Source organism: Cervus canadensis, chromosome 16 (assembly GCF_019320065.1).
Source record: "Cervus canadensis isolate Bull #8, Minnesota chromosome 16, ASM1932006v1, whole genome shotgun sequence".
Classification (NCBI taxonomy): domain Eukaryota; kingdom Metazoa; phylum Chordata; class Mammalia; order Artiodactyla; family Cervidae; genus Cervus; species Cervus canadensis.
The window spans coordinates 12,776,644-12,801,834 of NC_057401.1; the positions used below are offsets into that span (position 1 = coordinate 12,776,644).

At 34.8% G+C, this 25,191-nt stretch overlaps 1 protein-coding gene across 5 annotated transcripts in view; it reads right to left on the bottom strand.

Annotated features, from left to right (window-relative positions):
• Positions 1-477: 477 nt before the first annotated feature.
• The window catches only part of SREK1 (splicing regulatory glutamic acid and lysine rich protein 1), a 46,966-nt gene continuing 22,252 nt past the window's right edge, over positions 478-25,191 (bottom strand). For 3 of the 5 annotated variants that reach the window (XM_043488530.1, XM_043488532.1, XM_043488533.1), the window contains exons 4-12: positions 24,545-24,709; positions 24,218-24,396; positions 23,026-23,156; positions 22,036-22,150; positions 16,497-16,616; positions 15,745-16,131; positions 11,920-12,015; positions 6,348-6,492; positions 478-5,254 (exon numbers count right to left, since the gene is read on the bottom strand). In XM_043488530.1, the coding sequence (XP_043344465.1) occupies positions 5,105-5,254; positions 6,348-6,492; positions 11,920-12,015; positions 15,745-16,131; positions 16,497-16,616; positions 22,036-22,150; positions 23,026-23,156; positions 24,218-24,396; positions 24,545-24,709 (1,488 nt within the window). In that variant the 3' untranslated portion in view covers positions 478-5,104. Of the gene's footprint in view, positions 5,255-6,347; positions 6,493-11,919; positions 12,016-15,744; positions 16,132-16,496; positions 16,617-22,035; positions 22,151-23,025; positions 23,157-24,217; positions 24,397-24,544; positions 24,710-25,191 lie in introns of those variants that run through there. The other 2 variants (XM_043488531.1, XM_043488534.1) reach the window with 2 other exon arrangements.

A 25,191-nucleotide genomic window follows, 5' to 3' on the forward strand; every position in this document is an offset into this window, starting at 1 on the left:
AGGGGAAGGAGAGGGTAGGATGAACTGAGAAAGTAGCACCGACATATACACACCATCATGTGTAGAGCAGGTAACTAGTGGGAAGCTGCTGTGTAAACAGGGAGCCCGCCCTCGCACTCACTGACCTAGGGGGTGGGACGGGAGAGGGCAGGGAGGCTTATGAGCGAGGCGATGTATAGATATGACTGATCACCACTGTTATACAGCAGAAACCAACACAACACTGCAAAGCAATTATCCTCCAATAAATAGAGGTGGTTCTGAAAATAAAAGGGAGATTCAAAGAGCTGCTGTCACTTACTGGAACACTGCAAAACATTAGAGATGCAAAGCTTTGACTTGAGACCACCACACAACATGAAGAATACCCAATGATCGAAAACCTCTACCCTGAAGAGGCCATTGCCAACCTTTCAGTTATAAAAGTACACTGTAAATATGTAATTAAATGTCTTAGATGAAATTACTACTCAACAGTGGAGACTTTAAGATTTTCATTTTATTAAAAATAGAGCAACACAACAGCAGCAGCATCTGATAAATCTTCACTAGTACCATTTGGCAGTAGTCCTACTCACATAAATATACACCACCTATGCAGTACCCATTTTTTACATTTTAAACCCTTCCCTTGATAATCCATATAGCATTTTGTAAAAAATAGCACTACTGTATTAAACCTAGTTAAGATGGAGAAAAGTAATATCTAACTGCTAAACTGGCCTACCTATATAACTACACAGTACACCCAAATATAACCTTCTGTGGAAATTAAGAGAATTCTGTAGTTTCCCAACAGTTTTTTGCCTACCAGTAACCTTAAATGGTAGAACAATCTCCTCAACTCTAATTCTTTCAGCATGAATTTCATGAATTTGAACTTACAGATATAGTTAAGAAATTATCTACCTAGCAAATAGAAGTTAATCAAGAATGAAGGCAACTATTATTCTATTCCAATCCTCAGAAAGGAAATCTTACCAGTAAAATTTGTGAAGTTTTATAAAAGTTGGCAAGTCTCAAAATTAAAATGTTACAAAGTAAATTTAAAACTCAGACAACAGACTAAAAATCTAAGAACAGTATGTTAAGAAATGTTGCATTATATATAAACTAACAATTGTAATAAATTGATTGCTAGAAACTATAAAAGTACCTTAAAATGAAATAGAAAGAAATCTAGTTATTAGTTTCTAAATCCCACCTAGTAATAATAGCTTTAGCTTTTATTTTAAAAATTATGTACCAATCTTTGGCAGAATCACCAATAAAAGTGTGTTTAAGAAAAACAAATTCACCCACAAACCCAAGATTAAGTAGGGAAGTGAATTTTATTTTTAAAAGATTACTTTATTACATTTATACTTGACTCCTGCTTCCAGAAATATCACTTAGCCCTTCTGAGAGCACTAACCTCTGAAACTTAAAAATCAACAATTTAATTTTAAGTGACTGTTACATTACTGAATAAACATGAGAAAATACTAAGTATATATGTAGTAAAAGTTCCTTTAAAATCTTTAAAACACCCTAAGGAATGTAATTACTTTGTGGAAATGGCTCTACTTCATAAGTGACCCAATTAAAACCAGATACTCCTTTCAATAAAAATATAAGAAATATCTCATTGAAATGTTATTCAATACAACGCTCAAAAAGAATTCATTTTAACTGCTAATTCAACTACTAAAGAAAGATTTAAATCAAATCATACTAAAAGACCCTGATGCTGAGAACGACTGAAGACAAAAGGAGGAGGAGGTGGCAGAGAATGAGATGGTTAGCCAGCATAACTGACTTAACGCACATGAATCTGAGCAAACTTTGGGAGACAGTGAAGGGCAGAGCCTGGCGTGCTGCAGTCCATGGGGCTTAGTGACTGAACAACAATTGTTCCAAATTTTTAAACTTTTAAAAGTCTATTATTACATACTATATTCCTTAAATTTGAATGATAGCTTCAGTTGGGATCAAATTTGCCTCCAGATTCATTTTAAACACAGAAACCCATATAACGTATAAGAATGAATGAGGATACTGAGGATGACTAATATCACAAAAGAAATTATTTTCTTGACCAAAAAAAAAAAAAATTGGTTCTAAATGCCAGTGTTTACTTTTCAATGTCAAAATTTAACTCTCGGATACTTCTCAAGATCAATGTAGCAAATACTGAATACCTTGGAAAATAATTCTAAACAGAAAAGCACAAGCTGACTAGTGTATTTGTAACTACGTATTAATTAGACTCAATGGAAAATAATGAGACAGCTGCAGAAGTTAAGGGTTTATACTTGATTCCTCACATGAAACTGGCTAGCTTATAAAGGAACATCTTTTATTACCAGTTAAGTGTACACTGCTGAAGAACAAAAACAGAAGGACCAACAGAATTTGTCTAGAATGATGAAGAGCAACTACAATTTAAGGGACAGAACATACTCGCCATGTAATCAAGCTGAAACAGATAACTTACAGCTGGCATCAAGTATAAAATGCTGTCTTCTTGGCCTTACCTCAAGTTTTCCTGACATCTACCTGGGGTGAAAAAGACAGCTTTAAAAAAACAATGAAGTACCTTAAAAGAAAATAATAAACAAATGAAAACACATCAGCCCTTATAAGTGAACAAAGAGAAAATCTTTTTCACTCACACACACACTCTCTCTCTCTCTCTCCCCGTCACCCTCCCTTCCTTACCTCTAGACCCCTAGAAAGTTTTGCTTCCCTAGGCCTGTTTAAGAAAATGACTTCACGTTCTCTGGGCCTCTGGTATTCCTACTCATGCCCAATTTTTATAAATCAGTGTCTTTTAAGATTAGTATGGTTATCTTAAAGCTGAATAAATATCATCAGGAAGAAAAATAATTGGCATCAGGAACCAAATTACATATGTTAATTACCAACTAACCAAACATTGTACAGAGTACAGAGTACAAGAAAATACTCAAAACTTTAAATGACTGCTTTATAGACACCACACAAACATGCATACCAAAACAATCTCCATAGCTATGCCAACTAAAACAAGAACAGGAGAAACCTAAGATGCTGTTTTGAAATGCATAAACAAATATTTTCCTCTAAAATACTTAGCTTTATTAGAGAAATGGTACTAAAAATAACAAAGATTCAAACAACATTTGTTCTATTCTACTTACATATCATAAATAAGAAGCTTTGATGCAAGACACACACTCCTTCCATCTTTCCATATGCACCCAAGCATTCCTGTATCAAAATAAGCTGTTTACCAGCCAACCGTATGTGGCTGAATGATTAAAATGACCATCTATACTTTACATAGTAAAGCATTTTCAAAAATTTTAATGTACATAGTGACAAAGAGGAAAAAAAAAAACACAGTAATTGTGAACACATGAAGAGTAGTTAAGCAGCTTCATAATCAAACCAGGCTTCATTATTTGCAATAAGGGCAATTCCTTCCATTCTCCGCCAAATACTTAAGTTTCAATAGTATTAACATTAAAAGAAAACTCAAGTTGAAACCAAGTAACTGATGTGCTACTCAGCTCTTTAAATCCATAAGTAACTCTTCCCATGAGGTAAGGCAACTGAGTAATTTGATTGTATTAGACTGCATTAAAATAATTATACTTGATTTTTTTAAATAACATGCTAATTAAAAGGCATAACTTTTGGAAATATAACAATGAAAAGAGTTCTGAAATATAAGTTGTGGTTTGGGGGAAAGTATTAGCAATGTTGTCATTTCACTACTTGCATACTTTCTGCAAAAAGTGTGTCTAACAATGTAGGATGACCTATATTTTAAGCTTAAGTAAACATACTTAACACATAAAACAAATAACCGCATGTACTCTCCTTTAAGCACAATTTCAGCACATCATTTATGAGAAGATGATTGAGAGGTAATAATTAAGGCCATCCAATGTAGACAACTAAAGGGTCTTGCTTTAAGTAAAATAAGAACATGCTGCTTCATTTTCAATTATCACAGTATAAAACTGATGGTCCCGAAACTGCACTGTTGTTTTAAGCGCTGAAGTCATTCTTAAAAACAGACTTCCCTCTCATATTAGGTTAAGTAAGAAGCTCTTCTGACGTATTACTTTCACACTTTTCTATGGGAGGGAATGGAATACCCATCTAAATTCCATATGAATTGAGAATGACTTGCTCATATAAAATTCTAGAAAACAGTATACCACATTGTAGAAGGCACTAAAGCTTCAGCTTGTGCTCCCATAGCCCATTTTGAAAACCCAGCTTTCTTTTTATAAATGGCACCTTTACCACCTACAGCTGACAACACACACTGCAATATTGTTCATAATAAGCTCGGAAATGTCAAGAAAGTTCAAAAAGAAATGCTTACTATGTGGGGAGACCCAATGATTCTAAATACTGAATACTAATATGTCATTAGTATTCAACACAGTTGTTCTTCCTTTAAAAAGAGAACAGTAGCATGCATTGTCAGTTGGTTTGTAATCCACTTATTTAAGCAACTTTAATCTGTAGAATTATTTTAAAGAAAAACCACTGTCCTAAACTGTGAGCAAAAGAAAACACAATAGTGAGAATTTAACACAATCACTATAAATCCTGTGAAGTAAATGTTAAAACTTCTTACAAACTCTGCACTTACAAGGGTGTGTACATATTTGCACCGATTTCAAGCACATTATCAATCTGTATATATTGAAATTAAAAAAAAAAGTAAAATAATACAAAATCAGTTTCTAGCATTTCTTAAAAGAGCCTCCAAAGCTTATCTCCAGTCTTTATGGATAGTATAACAAATTTAGATCTTTAATGTCCCATTTATTTGTAATGGTTCTTGGCAAACACTAACAAACCACATGACACCTGTGTCAGCCACCATGGAGATGCACAGATTTTAGAAGATGAGGAGTTTGGGTCACACCTGTTATTTTCATGATGTCCATGCTTTGTTTTCTTACTCAGTAACAAGATGGCCACAAAGTCACCTAACAACTAGAAAAGCCGTTAGCTCGTATCTTTATGCTCTACCGGATGTCTTCAGTCTAACATCTTGTTGAGAGAACGAAAAGCTCTGGATTCTATCCCGGCGTGTGTTCAGGTGCGTCTGCCGGGCCTATACCGCTTCTGCCTTGGCAGAGAGGTTCTCCTCATTGGGCTGACAACTCCCATTCTGCTGCACTTTGCTCTCCTCAGTCCTTGGTGCATCCTTGTCTTCTGCTTCCTTGCCCACGCTTGAATCTGGTTCTTTATTGTGCTCCTTCTCCTACAATGAGTATTTAGGTAAACATTTAATATTTTTCTCAAGAGCTGCCAGCTGTTACGTTTAGTTCTGGCTAAAATATGTAACTTTACCTTTTGTGAATTAGTCAAACTGGGTATTTTCCCCATTTACCTTTTCAAATAAATAGTACATGCAAACATGTATTGATATGTCCTTTGTACTTCTAAAATGGGACAATCCATGGAATAAATCCATGGAATAAATCCATGGAATAAGATGGAATAAAATAGGTACACAGAAATTCTACAGAAGAACTCAACGAACATTGCTGCCTGACTTGAAAAAGTGGAAGAGATCTGCTGAAGGTAAAATAATTCCCATAGAGGCCAGGACAGACTTGTAATCTGGATACCAAATAAGCAAAAACAAGGGAATATAGAAAAGGAAGTCACTGTTCTCCCTACCGAAGACTGTTCAAGAACAGTCCAGATTCAGTCCTCAACCGAGAATTAAAGAGGACATGTGGAACGGTGTCTGGAATGTATCAAGTGTTCAGGAGATGTTATCACTGTTACTGACAATGATGATAAACTTCTAGCGTATGGGAATAAATAACACTGGAAGAGGAAAGCTCCAGAACTCACAAAACACAAATATTACTTACCAGCGTAAGGAAAATAACCTAATTCACAAGTATCTACAATATTTATCCCTCTCTCCCCCCAAAAATCCTTACTTGATGGAATTTGGTTTCCATTAATTATTCTAACTCAACAAACCTAACAATTGGTATATTATCACAAAACCAATGATAACATCATCTGTCAAATTTGCTAAAACAAACGCAGTGAGGAAAATGGCAACAAATAGAAATATTCCTGTACACTGTTAAAATTTTTATTGTATGCCATTCTGTGAATAAGATAAGGAATGCAATTGTTTACACTAGTAAACATTAATTAGTTCTTATCTTCAAAACCTAGGTGAAACAACTACTGATATAACAAATGTTAAACAAGTAGTACCAAAAACACTGTTGCCCTCAAGGAGCTTTGTCTAAAGTTACTATCTCTATGAAATAAAGAACAATCTCATATTAATTATTTAAACCCTAAACATGCAAAGACTTGCTTACTTTAAGTGAAGTATTGTTCTTCTCCACCTTGTCCTTCCCTTCTCTGTCATTAGAGCTCTTTCTTGTAGAAGCTGAGCGTTCTCTCTCTCTTCTTTCACTGATGTGGTCCCTTTCTTTTTCTCTCTTTTTATCCTTCTTATTTCTGCTATAAGAGTATTAATAATGTCAGTTAACATCTCAAAAAGTAAACACCCAGTATATTGTTAACTAAATACTCTCTAATAATAACGCATTGTAAACAAGCATATCAGTAACCTGGTAGACCAAGTAACATAAACGAGTCCTGAAACTCACCAACTCAATCCCATATCCAGTTAACTTTTTAAAGACCCACAATCATTTCTGCAGAGGCACAATTTTGTATTACCAATTTCTTAGTTTTTAAACATTCAAGGTTTATTTATCTACTGTAATTAGGATAAAACAAAATCAAATACATAATACTTTTACCCATTTTTTTCAAAGCAAAAAATGAATAACCAGAAAATAATAAAAAAGATAAAATAATCAGATAAGGCTGAATGACTTCTCAGGCAAGACTATGACTTACAAAAACCTGGAACTTCAAATAATCAATGACACCATGTGCCTTTTTCTCATTCACAAAGTCCCACCCACCAATTCAAGAGCAAAAGTTAAGCAGAAGATGGACTGAACACGTTCCATTTGCAAAAACAACATATCCTTAAAACCAGAGGGGAAAAAATGATGCACTTCATATCAGAAGCATAACAAGACATTTTCAACTCAAAATAATTAACCCTAATATAGAATTCTTTGTCTTAATTATGAATAGCTTAAAAATAAATACAAAGACCAGGTAAATGAACAAAAACACTTAAGAAACAGACCCAAGTACATATAAAAATTGAATAAAGCATCTCAATCATAGGGAAAAAGATGGTCTTTTACAAATAAAAGACCTGGGTACAATTGGATTATTATTCAGAAAGTGATAAAAGTGGGTCCATGTCTCATTCACATATATAAATCCAAATGGATTAGAGACCTAAATTTTTTAAATGAAATAATACAAGTACCACAAGAAAACATAAGTGAATTTCTAATTTAAATGAAAGGGAAGATTTTTTTAACCATAACTAAAATTCCAAGTACAATAGAAGATTCATACATATGCCTACATAAACTTTTGCAAAGCAAAGCAAAAAAACACTGCTAGCATATTCAAAAGAAAAATGACAAACCAAAAAAAAATAGATTCACAACATATTTATGTATATATGTTTATCTTTACATATAGCTCTTAAAAGTCAAGGAAACAACTGCAAAAAGAACGAGATTCCTTAGCAATATATTTAACCAAAAGGGCAAAAAACTTGCCAAAAGAAATAAATGCATAAATAAAATGGAAACACAACCCATGTTCTTGAATCAGAAGACTTAAATAGAGTTAAGGTAACAATAGTATTCAACGTGATCTACAAATTTATTGCAATCCCCATCTAAATCACATCGGCATTGTTAGCAGAAATAGAAAAAGCCCATCCTAAAAACCATATAGAATCTCCAGGGACATCAAATAGCCAAAACCATCTTTAACAACAAAATTGGAAGACAGTTCCTGATGTTAAAACTTCTTACAAAACTACAGTAAGCAGAACTTTTCTTGGTGGTACAGTGGGTAAGAATTTGCCTGCCAATGCAGGGGACATGGATTTGATCCCTCGTCCAGGAAGATCCTACAGCACTGTGAAGCACCTAAGCCCACGTGCCAGCACTGCTGAGACTGCACGCTGCAGTTACTGAAGCTGCAGACCGAGAGCTGCGCCCCGCTACGAGACGCCGCCACCACGAGAAGCCCACGCCCCGCCACTGGAGGGCAGCTGCCGCTCCCCCAGCGAGGAAGCCCAAGCAAAGCGACGAAGACCCAGAGCAGCCATCAATAAATAAACACCTGTACACAACTGTTCATAGCAGCATTATTTACAATAGCAAAAAAACGGAAATAATACTAAATGTCCATCAACTAATGAATGGTTAAATAACAAAACCTGGTTTTATCCATTCATTGGAATATTACTCATCCATTAAAAAGGAATGAAGTACTAATCATGCTATAATATGTATGAACCTTGAAAACATTACATTCAATCAAAGAAGTCAGATACAAAACCACACATTATGTGAGTCTATATGAAACGGCCATAATAGGCAATCCAGAGACAAGAAGCAGATTAGTGGCTGTCTGGAGCCATGGAGAGTAACTGCTAATGGGTACAGGCTTTCTTCTGAAGTGAAAAAGATGTTCTGGAACTAGCAGTGATGGCTACACAAAATTGTGAACTCTTGAGAAAAATGCAACAAAAATTACTAAACATCACAGAAATGCACATTTAAAAGGGTGAATTTTATGTTATGTAAATTATTTCTTAATTTAAGAAATTTTAAGTCAAAATGGAACTGAGGTTGGGTAGAGTCACTGACCACACACACACACACACACACACAGTATATATAGTGAACGCTATCTTTTGGAAGACAAGGGAAAATTCAAATACATGTATCTGCTTAATTTTGCAAAAAAGAAACACAAAGAAGGATAAAATAATTTATCACTTACAGAAAGTGGATGTTAAAGTAGAAGAAATCCTGAAGGAAGTGAAATGTTCTAAATATATCTTTTTGTCTAATTAGAGTTTACAGTTGATAAAAGTTTTTACTTTCATGAGCAAAGTATTTTTTTTTCCATTTATTTTTATTATAGCAAAGTATTTTTTAAAAATTTGCCCCACCTCCTCAATATCCTACACCTTCCTTTTATTCTCATCTAAAAATAATAACCCACAAACAAATAAACAAAAGATCTCTGCTGGGGAACATGTTCCTTCTACTCTGGGCAAAACTTTTTTTTTTTTTTGGGCAAAACTTTTTATAAATTTCTCTTTTATCTACCTGGAAAACCAACTGAAAAACTATGACCCATTAGGAAGATAGTGGGATGAAAAAATATATATACAGAAATAACTAACCTTCCTATGTATAAACCTAATCTCCAATTATATGATATAATGAAAGACTTCACTTACAAGAACAAAAAAGCAACATATATCTAAAATTAGACCTTGAAAATGCATAAAATCTGTTTGAAATAAACATTGAAACATTCATGAAAACACTAAGGATGGCCTAAATAAGCCATGTTCCTGGAGAGAAAGACTCACCTTCATAAAGTTTTATTTATTAATAAATCTATTCACCAATTTCCCCATTAATAAATTTAATCATACTGTAACACAAATTATCGGTAGGTTTTACTTCTAGAACACAGTCAAACTAACTCTTAAGCTCAAACAGAAAAATAAACACATAAGAATGATCAAGAAAGCTCAAAAAAAAGAGAAATGAGAGGTATGGAAAAGTGTGTGTGTGTGTGTGTATGCGTGCGCACACACGCGCGCTCAGTCATGCCCGAATCTTTGTGACCCCACAGACTGTAGCCCGCCAGGTTTCTCTGTCCATGGGATTCTCCAGGCAAGAATATTGGAGTGGGTTGCCATTTCCTACTCAAAGGAATTTTCCCAACCCAGGGATGGAACCCACGTCTCTTATGTCTCCTGCACTGACAGGCGGATTCTTTACCAACTGTACCACCTGGGGAAATAAAGACCTTACTAAATATTTTAAAATACTACACAATACGTATAATTAAAAGCATGAGGCACTACTGGTACGCAATCATCAGTCAATCCAATACCACATAAGGCCCAGAAACAGATGCCAACACAAGCAGGAAAGTTTAGTATATGACAAAGGAAACATGGAATAAGTGTCAAGAAAATTGGGTTTTTAATGATATTGGAAAACAAAGAAGCATTTGGAAAAATAAAATCGTATCCATGTGCCATATTGCAAACAAGGATAAACTCCTAATGGATCAAAGATGTAAATGCAAAAATTAAAAGTATAAAAGTACAAAAAAGCAATGAAGGAATTTTACTATAATCTTGGAATAGGAAAGACTTTTCTACCTGTAAGACTCAAAATGGAAAAGTCACAAAAGAAAAAAACTTGAGGAATTAAAACTATATAAATCAAAAATCTCTATAAAATTAAGTCTCATAAACAATTTCTAAGAAATGACAAACTAGGAATAATACTTGAAACCAAGTCACTGAAGAATCACCTCTGCAATACAGAATAAATTCCTGAAAACAGAAAAAATAAAAACAGACCCCATAAAAAATGGGTAATGTATACAATTCACAGAAAAGGAAATACAAATGGCCTTCAAATATATGAAGAGATGGTCACTTCACTCTTAAGAAAAATGCAATGAAAATTACTTTATACTGGTACCATTTCTCATCTATAGATGGACCAAAATCCACAGCTTTGGAAACAATCTGCAGGAGCTATAGGGAAACAAGCAACTCAAACTGCAGCTGGTTAAAGTGCAAGCTGCCACTAACCTTTATAAAGGACAATACGGAAGGATCTCAAAACTACAAAAACACTCACCCTCTGGCCCACCAATACCATTTACAGAAACTGTCTCTGCATACTGGTGTCATCCACAAATTGGCACTTGCCATGGGTGCTTGCCATCTACCTCTACAAGGATTAAATCATGTTCTGCTGCAGCTGCTGACCTCCAACACCCTCTGAGGAAGCCCAGGGTGGAGAGCAGAAATGAGGCACTCTGTGCTCTGGGAAAACTGACATGACAGATCTTCATAGAGTAAGATATTTTCAGGAGCTGATTTTATGAGCCCAGTTCTACTCATATAGCCCAATATCTACTCATATCTAGAAAAGCACTGAAGCCCTTCATGGTGACGACTGTCTCTTGTGACTAGCAGAAGTTTCACAAGACCAGCAGAAACTTTCTAAAAAAGTAAAAATAAACATGCTTGACTGCATGCATTCTCCCTTTACCAAAATCACATATATCCTGTCCTCCTCCCCGCCTCTTTGGGGCAGTCTCTCAGCGCCATCCGAGGTGCTGTCTGCCAGGCTGCGGTCCTCATGTTGCCCCAAACAAAACTTAACTCACAGCTCTCACATTGTGCATTTTTTCAAGTTGACACTGGCACACTACAAAATTATGTAAATACAAAGCTATTCATTACAGACTTACATAATTTATAAAAAGAAAATTAAGAGAACCCATTCTACTGTAGGCTGGTTTCATAACAGGCAACAGAAGACCATGCAGTTGTAAAAAGGGATGAGCAGTACTCTGATGAATACAGAAAGTTCTTCTGGTAGTTAAATGACAAAAGCAACTGTACAACAGTGTACATTTGGCACTACCTTTTGTAGAAGATGAAAAAAAACATTATATATTCTCAAAAAAAAAATTATATATTCTCATCTGCTCCTATATACAAAACTGGAAGGATATACCAAAAAAACTAATACACTGTGGACAGGATAGATGGACACATCATGGAAGTTAAGATCTATTTATAACTTTTGTATTCTCCAGATTTCTAAACCAAACTAATATATTGTTACTCATTCAAAATATAAAGTTATAAAAATAACAGACTGAAGAGAGAAAATTTTCCCCCTGCTTCCTCCTCAGTTCTAGAACACGCTTTCAACCTACCTCCTGGGGGATGGAGACCTAGAAGATTTCCTTTTTATGGTTTTTGATGTTCTTGGTGATCTGGAAGAACTCCTGCTCCTCCTCCTACGCCTTTCCCTAAAAGTAAAAAATATGCCATTTTAAAAACCAGTAATTCCAGTAATATTAATTCAAACACACAAAAGCAAAAGGGTCTGGAATGCTCTCAAGTGAAGCGTATTCTGTAAAGGTCAGTTTAAACTAATGTCTTTCATGAAAATATTCTATCACGTAATTTTAGTACAGGTCAAATGATGAACCATAAATTCAACAGACCAGTGAAAATATCTCTAAGATTTCATATCAGAAAGATGATCTCCTTTACACGTGATTTACTTGGACAGCAATTTCTAGAGCAGAGAAAATATTAATGGATGTTTCATATTCTCTCTTACGTTAAACATATTTTCTTCCTCAACACCTAAAGCACGCTGCTTTCCAGATCCCGCCATGCATCTAGCTCCTTGCTGCCCCACTGTGGATTATTTTTTTTAACAAGTTAATAGGCCCTTTTTAAGAAGTGAAAGATAAATAGGCTTGCAACATACAGACTTTCTAAACCCAAGTACGCAGAATGCCTCTTTAAGGAGTATTTACATTAGTTCACTTCACAGAGAAACTGCTTTTAACCCCTCAACCACCTATCGCTTCATTATTGTTGTTCTAGTCATTTAAAATTAAGCATACAAGTTACTTAGATATAAGGAAATTACTTAAAAACTGGGATTTAAATATGACGAAGTAAAAAATAATTATTAAATAGATTAACAAGATTAAAAACTTTATTAAAAACTGTTTTGCTTCACATATTACTGAATGACACATACTTTTAATAATAATTTTATGTGTGTTCAGTCACTAAGTCGTGTCTAATACTTCGCAACCCCACGGACTGTAGTACACCAGGCTTCCCTATCCTTCAGTATCTCCTGGAGTTTGCTCAAATTCATGTCCACTGAGTCAGTGCTACTATCTAACAAATTACTTCATTTCTAAGAGTGGTCAACTTAGAAACAATGAACTGCAAGATGTCTATTATTCGGGTGATGAGGTATGAGGATTTATTTCTTTTCTTTTTTTTTTTGAGGATTTATTTCTTAAATGACTAATGTAGCCAATGATCTATCCACAAGAAGCTTTGATGATAAGTGGCCACAGAACTGAAACAACCAAATCCTCTAGACTTCAAGTTCTCCTTATATGTCAGTAAGTTGATTCTAGGCTAATAAAATAGGCTAGTAAAATATTTTGTGTACATTTTTCATCTATAAAATAAAAAACCAGACAATGCTTATATGTGGCATACACGGTAGATGTGAAGACTGAAAGAGTTCAAGAACTTGAGTACACAAATTTCTGCTCTACCTAAGGTTCTTGCTTCCATTACCTAATTTTATCTCCAAGTCACCTAAAATTATACTTCCTACTGTGGAAATTAGATGACATTATTCCATTCAATCAATACCATTCTGTAGCAGCACCCCTCCCCCTACCTCACACACTAGGAGTAACTTTTTTCATAGCATAAGAATGTCAGTGTATCCCATTTTATATAAAATGGCTCCATCTTCATCAGTGTCTCTTTACTTGTATTTCAGGAACACTATGTATGGGTGGACTTCTAATAACTACTGGTTAGTGGTGATGAGAGACAGGCTTGATAGACAGCCATCCAGAATGTCAGTTAGTTGAAAAAGAAGCTATCAGCGCTAGTATGCAGAATTGGAGTTAAATAGGCTGACGTTTAAATTTCAGTTTCACACTTAACCAGCTGCATGACTGGGGTCATATTACTTAATCTGAGTCTTAGTTTTTCCAATGGATGAATGGAGATAATAACTCAAGTCTCACTGTGTTGTTATGAGGATTAGGATAATATCTGTAAAGTACCAAGCCTAATGTCTGATACACAGGAGGTGCTCAACAAATTTTTTCTCTTTCCCTTTGTTGGTCTAATCCTTATTGATTATAATTTCAAGCATTATTCTTAAATATCAAAATTTTTTCTTTAAAAAACATAGCTCAGAAGACAATGTTGGAAATAAAAACACCAAGTAGACTATTTTTCTGAGCAGTTAACAGGTTTCCTATTCACTAAACAAATCAGAGCAGCTGAAAGGAAGAAAAATGCTAAAAGAAATTTTAAAACTCTTCACTAAGCTCTTCTGAAAGCATGAATCATTTCAAACCACTGAACCTTTAGGAACCAACATCAGTCAGCATTTATTCTCCAGGCCCCCAGAGGTTATCTAAGAACTGAATGTGACTATCTAGACTTTCTTAAACATCAAGCATGAAAAAATTAAACATTTTGAAGTCATCAGAAAAAGTAAATTCAAATGAATTTGAAAAGAATCAGGACACTATTTGGTGTTGTGAAAGGCATAAACATAAACATCATGGAATGTGTGAAACACAACCAATAAAATAACTGCAGTGAAGACACCATAATTGATACCCACAGCAAATGAGTGAAATTATTTAGGTTTTGTTTCAATGTGCTGAATATAGCAAAGATCTACTAATTTGAAGTTCCATTTTAACATATACTGCTGCCTTCAACTTTATACTTCTGAGGCATTTTTTAAAAAGCCAGTACCAAGTACTAGTTAGAGTCTTCATTTAAACAATCACAGAAGAGAAAGAGCTACTGTACTACTATGCTTCTAACTAAAGTGCAGAGCAGATGGAAAATTTCCTCTGAGCTTTGGTTTCTTCATGTTTGAAAACCATAACAGTCTTCTCACAGGCTTACTGTGAGGATTAAATAAGATTAGTCATGAAAAACTCCGCTGAAGACACAAAATCTGGCATATGGTAAAGCACTCAATAAATGCTAGAAAATTATCTTCAATTAAGTAACCAAAGACTAGCATTAAGAATAAGCTACTAAAAAAAAAAAAAAAAAAAAAAAGAATAAGCTACTAAAACAGAAAGCAAAAACATTAGGAAATGCACATGCCAGTCTCAAATTATTCTCTATGAAAAACCTTTTAAAAATATCTTTAAAATTTGCTAAAATATGTTTTTAAGTATTTTTAAGATACAGTTTTTAACACAACTTAGGAACTTTCATTTGTTTATAGTGACAATATCATCTGGAGCAAGGGATACAGGTTGAGATGATCTTGAACTAAGGAAGGTCCTCATTTGCTGCTGTTATTATGGCAACCTGCTGCCACCTGGTGGCAGTGTGCGTGTGTGTTAGGTTGCTTCAGTCACATCTGACTCTTTGCAACCCTCTGGACAGCAGCCCACCAAGCTCCTCCGTCCATGGGATTACCCAGGCAAGAATACTGGAGTAGGCTGCCATGCTCTCCTCCAGGGGATGTTCCCAACCCAGGGATCAAACCCGTGTCTCTTATGTCGTCTGCATTGGCAGGTGGGTTCTTTACCATTAGTGCCAGCGGGGAAGCCCTGATGGCAGTGCTCCTAGAGTTAAATTTACTGCTCATTCCAAAGAAATATAGAAGCCTAATAAGCAGTCAACTTGTCCACATAAAACCAAATCCAAAATAAAGAGCTTGCCCCTGCCATCCCACCCTCCACGGAAACAACAAGCAACAGCAACAACAGTCACCGGCGCCCTGCCAGGTTACAGCAGTGGATTACAAGGGACAGTTAACCTTTCAAACAACTGTGCCCAACACCACCCCTTCCTCCTCACTGATTCAATGCTGCAGCAATCCCTCTGCTAGAGAAATGTTCTACCATTACTCTACTGGTTCCATGTATGACAACATTCTCCCTCTCCCTTATAACTGTCATCAGTGAGCCTCTTGGTAGAAAGCTGAAGCATCATCAAACCTGCTGGAACTACGAGATCTTCTTGACGCATTGTAACTTCTGGGTGGTGTTCTGGACTTTTTATCCTTCTTTCTTTTCTCATCTATCTCTTTGGATCTGTCCTTTTCTCGTTCCTTTTCTTTGTCTTGTTCCTTCTCCTTTTCTTTGTCTCGTTCCTTCTCATGGTCTTTGTCCCGCTCTCTCTCTTTGTCCTTCTCTTTTTCCTTGTCTTTATCTCGGTCCTTTTCCCGTTCTTTATCTCGGTCTTTATCTTTGTTTTTACCCCGTTCCTTTTCTTTTTCACGTTCCTTTTCCCTGTCTCTTTCTTTTTCCCTTTCCTTTTCTCTATCTTTTTCTTTCACTCTTTCCTTTTCCTTGATTTTTTCTCGGGTATCTTTTCTTTTGTCCCTTTAAAAATAAAAATAAATAAATAAATTCACAACTAAAATAATTCTACTCCCCAAAAAGGACCTCACTGTTTCCTCAACAATTGTCAATACAAAACAACTGATAACAGCTATAAGACATTACATACAAATGTCTACATAATTTCTATGTACATGAAGCTAAATGAAACAATTACCAGGCTGAATTAAGTAGTCTGGAAATCTCATGAGTCATACTAACCATCATATTCAAATCAATGACAATCGACATTAAATTATTAAACAATCAGAAAAAAAGTTTAATTTCTTTCATTAAAATTTTAAACCACAACAGATTTTTAACAAATGAGGTCATGAGAATACTACCCTTAAATTCAAAAAACTCACCGTGAACGTGAGCGACTCCTTGACTTTCGCCTCTCCCTTGATTTAGAGCGTTTTTTATGAGGGCTTTTAGATCTACGTCTATCTTTTTGTCTTGAACGTGATCTATTGTGGGATCTACTCCTAAAGAAAGACAAATTGGTAGAGTATCAAAACTTAGTCTCAGAATTTCAACTTCTAAATATTTAAGATCTTTCAAATGGGAGAATTTTAACACCAAACTTGACAGTATTTATCAGTATTTTAAAACTCTCTTTACATAACACTTCCGATAGCTTATATAATTTATTGGAAACTTTACCAGTTTATTGCCCAGAATACAAAGACAGAAATAGAGAAGGAATTTAAGTTATTTCCTACGTCAGATTTAAATTGATAGTTTCAGGTGTGACCTTCCTTTGCTAAGTATTACGTGCTTCAATTAGTACAGACGATTTCTCTCAGTCCATATTTTCATATCATAAATTGTCTTTAACTCTTTTTTTTTAATAGATTTTATTTTGACATGGACTATTTTTAAAAACTTTATTGAATTTGTTAACAATATTGCTTCTATTTTATGTTTTGGTTTTTCAGCCATGAGACATGATATTTTAGCTCCCTGACCAGGGATCAAACCCTCAGACCCTGCATTGGAAGGTGAAGTCTTAACCACTGGACCACCAGGGAAATCCCTGTCTTTAACTCTTGACTTGCATGTAATATGACTGCTTGTGGTTATAACTTATCTTGACAGGGAGTGGTGGTTATATGGTTCAATGGTTTCTATAAACAGCCGTGTGCTGTTTGTCATAACACATATTAAGAACAATGTGTAAGAAAGCACAGTACTAATGATGGTGCTAGCTAGTGTGACAGGAGACCAAACATCTTACTCATGAGTGAAAGCTAAATATAATCAAATACTGAATTTGCAAAGGCCTTGATTTTATAATTACATATACAGACCTATTAAAAGAAACCATTATTCCTAGAATTCTTGGAGGAAAAATGACTGTTCTTCCAATTTTAAAATTCTCTAGGCTCTTCTCCCAACTAAATAGCATATATAACGTGACATTTTTCATATTGAGGCATCCTAGAACTATTCATTAAAATATGACAATATTGAATGCATACAACAAGTGATGAGACTCACTGGCTTTAGAGACAAACAAACTGGCTCTGACACTCAGTTCTGCCACACAACCACAGACAGAACTCTGGTTAATCACTTAACCTCGCTAAGCCTGAGTTTCTTCATCTAAAAACTGGAGTAAAAAACATACCTACACCTCTTATGACCCTCATGATTAAAACAGATGATGTATGGAAAAATGACTAACAGTTTCTGGTGCAGAATAAATGCTTAAAACTCCTACTCTCAATATCTACATCACCAACAATTAATCTAAGTGAAAAATTATTCCAAGAAGGTAAAATGAACTTCTATAAGTGTGCCTTACATAATTAAAACTCATCTTGATAGTAATATTTTCATGAATTAGGTTAAAACAAGTTTATAAAAGAAATACATATAGTTAAATGCTGGTAGTATGTTATGAAACCAAAAAAATCTCCAAACAATCCTCAATTAATAATGAAATCTTGTTCATAAAACACTTTTCAGTTAGTTAAAATTTGTTCTCCAACAGTTAATTTTCAACTAAATCTACTACATGGCTTTAAAAATTAAACTTTTATCTTTATGCTGTTCAGTCCCTAAGTCGTGTCCAACTCCTCGTGACACAGGGAAGCACGCTGGACTTCCCTGTCCTTCACTATCTCCTGAAGTTTGCTCAAATTCATGTCAGTTGAGTCAGTGATGCTTTCTAACCAACTCGTTTCTCTTCATACCACAATCTAATCTAAGAAAATAATTATTAGTTTGTTGAAATCTTTATCACTAATAACCTATGAGACACTAGGGTCAAGTAGTAGCTACTAGGGGAAAACTGCAAAACTTACAACATTTTTAAGTCCATTTACAGACATCCACATAAGGGTAATGTTTTAAAGGGCCTCTGTGTCTATGTACTTAATAGTCCTGTTAACTTTGCTAAAAAAAAAAAAACACAATAATTTTGTTTTCCTCAAATAGTGCTTTCCAGTCTTAATTAAGAAACTTTTAATAAAAATTAACCATAGTCCTAACAAATAAAAGTTAATAATAAAAAAGCACTCACCAAAAAAACAAACAAAGAAACAAAAACAAAACACAAAACAGCGACGACCACGTGGCTCTCACTTCACACTGTGGGTGCTCAGAGTCTGAAACTCACTGCTCAAGAGTGATTACTGCATTTTAATTTTGACAATAAATATTTCATGTCTGTGTCACCCACTAGTTGCCTTTAAGTATCCCAATTAGGAAAGCTAAAAGCTTTAAGTCAAGAGCAAAACGAATCCAATCAAAGATAAAGATGTGAGCCATCATTAGCAGCTCTCATTTTAGCATAAATGTACAAAATTGCACTTACAGGTTAAATTGTAAATAAAGGGCAACTTACCATTATGTTGCATCAAAGTTCATTTGTAAGTCAGTTGCTTCCCATTAAAATATTATAAAATGTCTTACAGTTCCTATGCTGGTCTGTAAAAGTTACTTAACTTTACAATAGAGTACTATACCCACCTTTTCTAACCCTGCCCCTATGAAAAAAACACAATAAAAATTTGGACAGAGTGGAAACACATCTTCCCAGTTCTAGCCAAGATAATAACAAATAACTCCTTCCTCCCTCCTACAGAGAGAAGGGAGGGAACAGGAAAAAGATCAGGGGAAGGTTCTAGAAGTATCAGAACACTAACAAGGTAGAAAAAGATGGGCCTTTGAGAAAGGGGATCCTGCAACCTCCACTCCTGGCTAGGTCTAGTGGGTCAGAGAAAGAGCTGACGGTCTCCAAGCCCACTAGGGGTGGGGGTGGCGGGGAGCACGAAATGTCTGGCATTTCCTACAGTGGAGAGGGGGAGGGAGTTCCTTAAGTCAAATGTTCTTGGTTGAGGAACTTTTTTTCAACAAAATTCATCCTCTTTTGCATTTCTTTATGATTTTAGTAAAAGCTTCTTGTATAAGAACAGTATATGCTGATAAAAAAGGTATACAGGCATACCTCAAGAGAGATTGTGGGTCAGGTTCCAGACCACAGCAACAAAAGGAACATCACAACAAAGCAAGCCCAAGGAACTTTTTGGCTTCCCAGTGCATATACATGTTATATTTACTCTACAGTGTAGTGTATTAAGAGTGCAGCAGCACTGTGTTACAAAAAAAAAGTACATAACTCAATTTAAAATGGGTTGGCCAAAAAGTTCATTCAGGCCTTTCCCTAACATCTTACAGAAAAACCTGAATGAACTTTTTGGCCAACAACACTTAATTGCTAAAAATTGCTGATCATCATCTGACAATGCAGGACTGCCACAAACTTTCTATTTGTTAAAATCAACAATATCTGTGAAAGCACAACAAAGCTAAGTATAACAAAATGAGGTATGCCTGACTATGAGCCAGCCAAGAACAATTAATTTCTCACTCTATATCATTACACAGACCTCCATGAAACCACTCCCATGGATTATACAAATTTCTAACCCTCCACTAATCCTTGGAAGGGGAAAATATCCAAATACACTTAAAATGATAAGAGTAAAAACCTTAAAATAGATAAATTATATGTCCCAACAGAGAAAGCTTCACAGAAATTATCAAGAAAATAATGATATTAATCATTAAGTTCTGCTTTTTTCCAGTTACAGAATACCACTAACATATTAGATTTGGAGTATGGCTCTATTAACACAAACTAAGAGTCAAGTCATTGGTCTTTTCTTCCTCAGAAAGTTGTAACTCTTTCACTCACTTCTATACTTTCCTTTTACCACTCTGTTGACCTATAGAAATATCCATAACCTAGTACCACTGAGTCTATACACTTCTTCCTCTAATTCCGGTTTCTGCTACACTGCCTTCTTCCTCGTACATGAGACAATTTCCTTCTTGTAGACATGAATTTGCCTTACTGTCCAGCCTTGGATGGAGAGTAAAATCATATTCCAAAAGGAGTTTTGCAATCTAATAATAGGGAAGTATACCCCAGTACAGCTAAAAGTATAGTTTACTAGTCTAATTAAGAATATCTGCAATCAGAGATCACCATACTAAGTGAGATAAGTCAGAAAGAGAAAAACAAATACCGTAAGATAACACTTACATGTGGAATCTAAAATATGATAAAAACGAACCTATCTATGAAAAACGGAAACAAAATCAGGGCCACAGAGAACAGTATGGTGGTTGCCAAGGGGAAGGGGGTGGGAGAGGGCAGGAGCGGTAGTTTGGGATTAGCAGATGCAAACTGGTATGTCTACAACGGATAAACAGATCCTACCGTATAGCATAGGAAACTACATTCAACATCCTGTGACAAACCATATGAAAAAGAATGTATACATAACTGAGTCACTTCAGCTGTACAGAAGTAATTAACACATTGTAATTCAAAACACTTCAATAAAAAACAAATTTTAAAAAAGAATATCATATTTTCCTATCTCATTGCCTCAATCTCCTTGATTAGCACAGGAAATTAAGACTGAACTGAGCTTGTTGGTAAAGTTCAACAAAGAACATACTGGTCCTTTTTGCCCTCCCCTGAAATCCTCCTTCTCTAACCCTCCCAACAAACATGCACACACACTTTTCTCTATCTCTTCTCTTCAGAGAGTATGAATATGTATGTACATATAACATGCAATTAGGATCTACTGTATCCATTTTCACATTTCAGTAACAGCTCCCTCCTCATCTTAAAGAGGACAATAAAACTTATCTTGTTAGACCTGATTCTTAGGTTACTTTCAATCAAGATGGTGTTCCAAGTTTATATTTTGAGATCCCCTTTGCACCACAAACAACGTATTTTTAAAAGAACATTAAAATGACAGAGCCATGCTCAAAAATAAGATAAACAGAATAGAAATAAAGTTTCAGCACAATACAATAGTTGCCATTAAAACTGCAAGTTACTCCTACATTTCAGGTCCCAAAGTGGGTGGAGGCAGCTCTTATCATCAAGAGTACAAAGACTTAAAGTACTTCATTTGATGCAGAGTACTGGAGAAAAGCAACTCTACTTGAAACCTAGATCTGGGGTAGTACTTCCCAGACCTTGAGGGGAACAGTGGAGGAAAAAAAAACAAAAATGCAACTTTACCAGTACTTTCAGCACCATATGTTCCCTTTTCCCAATGTGAAGAAAGAAAAATTTCTGCCAATTCTTTATAACGAGTTAATTCTTAGAAATATCAAGAACAGAACACCTTAAGATAAAAAACCAACTTCTAAAACTAAAAATTAGTTGAAAATATGTATTTACTAGATACAACTTCATTCTTAAGTATAGTGCTATAATTAAAGCAATATCTAAGAGTAACCATACTTTCTGGTGAACACCAGTGAAATTTCTAAACTCTGAAACTTAAGACAAAAACTCAAGAAAATCTTAGTCACGGTAAATACAAAAACAAAAAACATTCAAAATATGACAGCAGGAATTCTCACCTGTGTTTTGACTGTGACCTTTTCCTTCGAGAACGGGATTTTGAGCTAGACCTGGATTTTGAACGAGTGTGGGAACGAGATCGACCGCCTTTTCTTTCATTGCTCTTTCCAGACTCTGGGAGGAAAAAACCACTTTGCAGTGTAAGCTCAGAACAATTAAAGATCCCAGTTAATAATCAGGCACAAGTGGAATGTACCACATATAGTGCAAGGGGCCTACTCTCTGTACATCCTCCTCCTGTGCAATTATCCTTCAGAAACATCCAAGAAAGTCATTGCATAAACTCGTTGAGTGCAGCCACCCTGCAGCAGTACATATAAACCAGATGATTATAAACAGCTGTTCGTAGTATTTTGTTGCTGCCATAATGTACGATTATAACATGTCTGTAATTCCTATGACAGTGATTTTAATTCCTTTTTCCATTTATTTTCCTAGAATTGAAGCTTAAGTTCTGAATGCTAATTTAGAAAATTTGCTCAAACATAAACCATCTATACATTTTTAGGTTGGATTTTTATAGTTAGCAACACAAAAGATTGAAAAGATGTTCCTTTACCTTGCTAAAATAGTCTCTATTTTTCCTAAATTGTGGTCTCTGTTGTCTATTTTTAAAATTAAAACTTTGAAGGAAAAATGAAATCTGCTTAATCATAACATTTAAAATATATTTATTCTTGTCTTTAGTCTCACAAATAGTATTTATACTTTGCTTTAAGCAAATCAGTTCTGTACACTGATTTTGCCATTAAAATATAAAGAACTGATTTAACTCAAGCTAATATACCTCAATTCAGTATCATGGAAAAAGACATTTGTGCTAAATACTTCTTCAACCTTTGATGCTAGTTAAGTCACTTACACTTTCTTGAGTTTCAGTCTTCTTATTGTAAAATGAAGGGACTTAACAGATAATTTCTAAAATTCCTTCCAGTTCTAAGAGTCTATGATCATCAACTAAGACCTATGTAACAACGCTGTGGCCTTACCTGGTTCGATAGCTGCTGAGATAAAGGACTGAGCCTCTCGTACTCGCTTCATTACTTCTTCTAACTCCTTAGCTGCAGCCTGAGGTGTCATCTCAGGGGGTTTTACTATTGCATTGTTGGAGTGATTTATTCTAAATTAAAAATATTAGCATATCACAAATACACACCATATTTTACAAAACCTGAAACAATTAACTGCTTATAAGGTACACATATTTACAAATCTGAGGACATCTCAAAAGCACATGAAGAATAATATAGCTAAATACAGAATAACCAAAACCAACCTCAAAACCATGATTCATCTCATTTCCATCTGCCATCATCTCTTGCTAACAAAGGCAAAAGCAAGGGGAAAAATAAAAAGAAAAACTGAACCCTAGCTAACCTCTTTAACAACCTGAACAGACCAGGACAACAGCTTTACCACACAGCTTAGAATTAAAATAAATTAAAATGGTAACACCAGTATTAAAATGAGTCATTTCTATTCTTAGATTATAAAAAACTCTCCCTTCATGGCTAAGAGTGGTTTCTCTGAGGCACATAAATGAATTTGGTGTGTCTCACTTTAGCATGGTGAAAAGACAAGCATTCACTAAGAACATCATTTCTTATCCTCTAATAGCAGACTCCTGACCAAACTGCATAGTTAAGATCATTATCTACAGAATTCAAATAAAACTGTCACCTCAATAATCTATATGAAATAGAATTTCTGGTCTTGAGTATCTAAAAGGCTTTATCAATTTTTCACTTTGCAAACAAGAATGCAAGCAAACCTTAAAATGTATTATTTTTAAACATTTCCGAGATTTTGGATTTACCAAAATTCTATTTCTATATTACTGTAAAGTCAATCCATATGTTAGACTACCTAAGTCTAGCATAATAATGCAAAACTAACCTGACCTGTTAAAGCCTACGGAAAAAGAGCTACAGTCAACATGTACAGTATAAATATGCTAATATTAACCTAGACGTTATGAACTAGAAAGTAACATGTCTTCAAATGCAACTTTAATTTAAAAGCTAAAATGGTAAATATCTCATGTTTCATTTATACTTAACACAGTCTTCCTTTCCACAAATTGCCAATTACTATTAAAAAGAAAAAAAAAAACTTAATTACATAAAAAACACTTAAAAATTTTCCAGCATCATTAAAATTTCTTTGTTTAGTGTTTCTTACTTCAGTGGCCTGTCTCCAAACATAACTCCATTAAAAGCAAGGGCCCTTGGTACAGAATTTTGGTCTGCAAATTCCACAAAAGCAAACCGAGTTGGCTGAGTCTCATCACCTGCCATCCGAACAAACTTCACTTCTCCAACTTGTTTAAAAAATTCAAGTAGCTGGTCAGCTGTGGTTGTCTGAAGAAACAAAGTAACAGTTTTAATAAAGTATATTCTTCTTAAAAAAAAAAAATCTTGTAAATATTACTTTACCAATTGATACGATTTTTAAGAAAGGGAAAAAGATAAAAGGCCCCAACACTCAATTTCTTCTTATATTAGTTACCTGGGAATTCAAATTGCCAACATAGACTGTTCTCCTAATTTCATCAATTTTAGAAGGATCCACATTCCCCATAAGTGGTGGCTGTGGTATCTCTCCAAGGGTTGCAATGTTGGGGTCGAGTGCTGCTGCTGGTATAGCTCCCAAACTGCTAAGGGAAACGCCCAGCTATAAAAAAATAAACACAGCATGCATTTTCTGTTAGTGTCAAAAATTACCATTCTCAAGAAATCCAAAGAGGGGATATAGGTATACATATAGCTGATTTATTTTACTGTTCAGTAGAAACACATTATAAAGAAACTACACTCCAATAAAAGTTAATTACAAAAACAAAACAAGCAAACAAACAAACAAACATTACCAGTCTCTCATCTTGAACAATACTGATCAATTCAGTAAGACTGGGAAGAGACTAGGGACTCCTAATTTAAGCCAGGTATACATCTGAACTATTCAGAGTAAGGTCACGCTGGTTTTCAATGTAACAAGAAGTACAATGTATTTCTTAACTATCTGGGTATTTTAATTCTAAACTTAACATTAAAAACAAACAGTGAATTCTTACTATTTTTTTTCCTATTAAATGGTAGTTTTAGTGATAGAGAATTCTATTCTTTTCTGTTGACCAATCAAGATACAGTGGTATT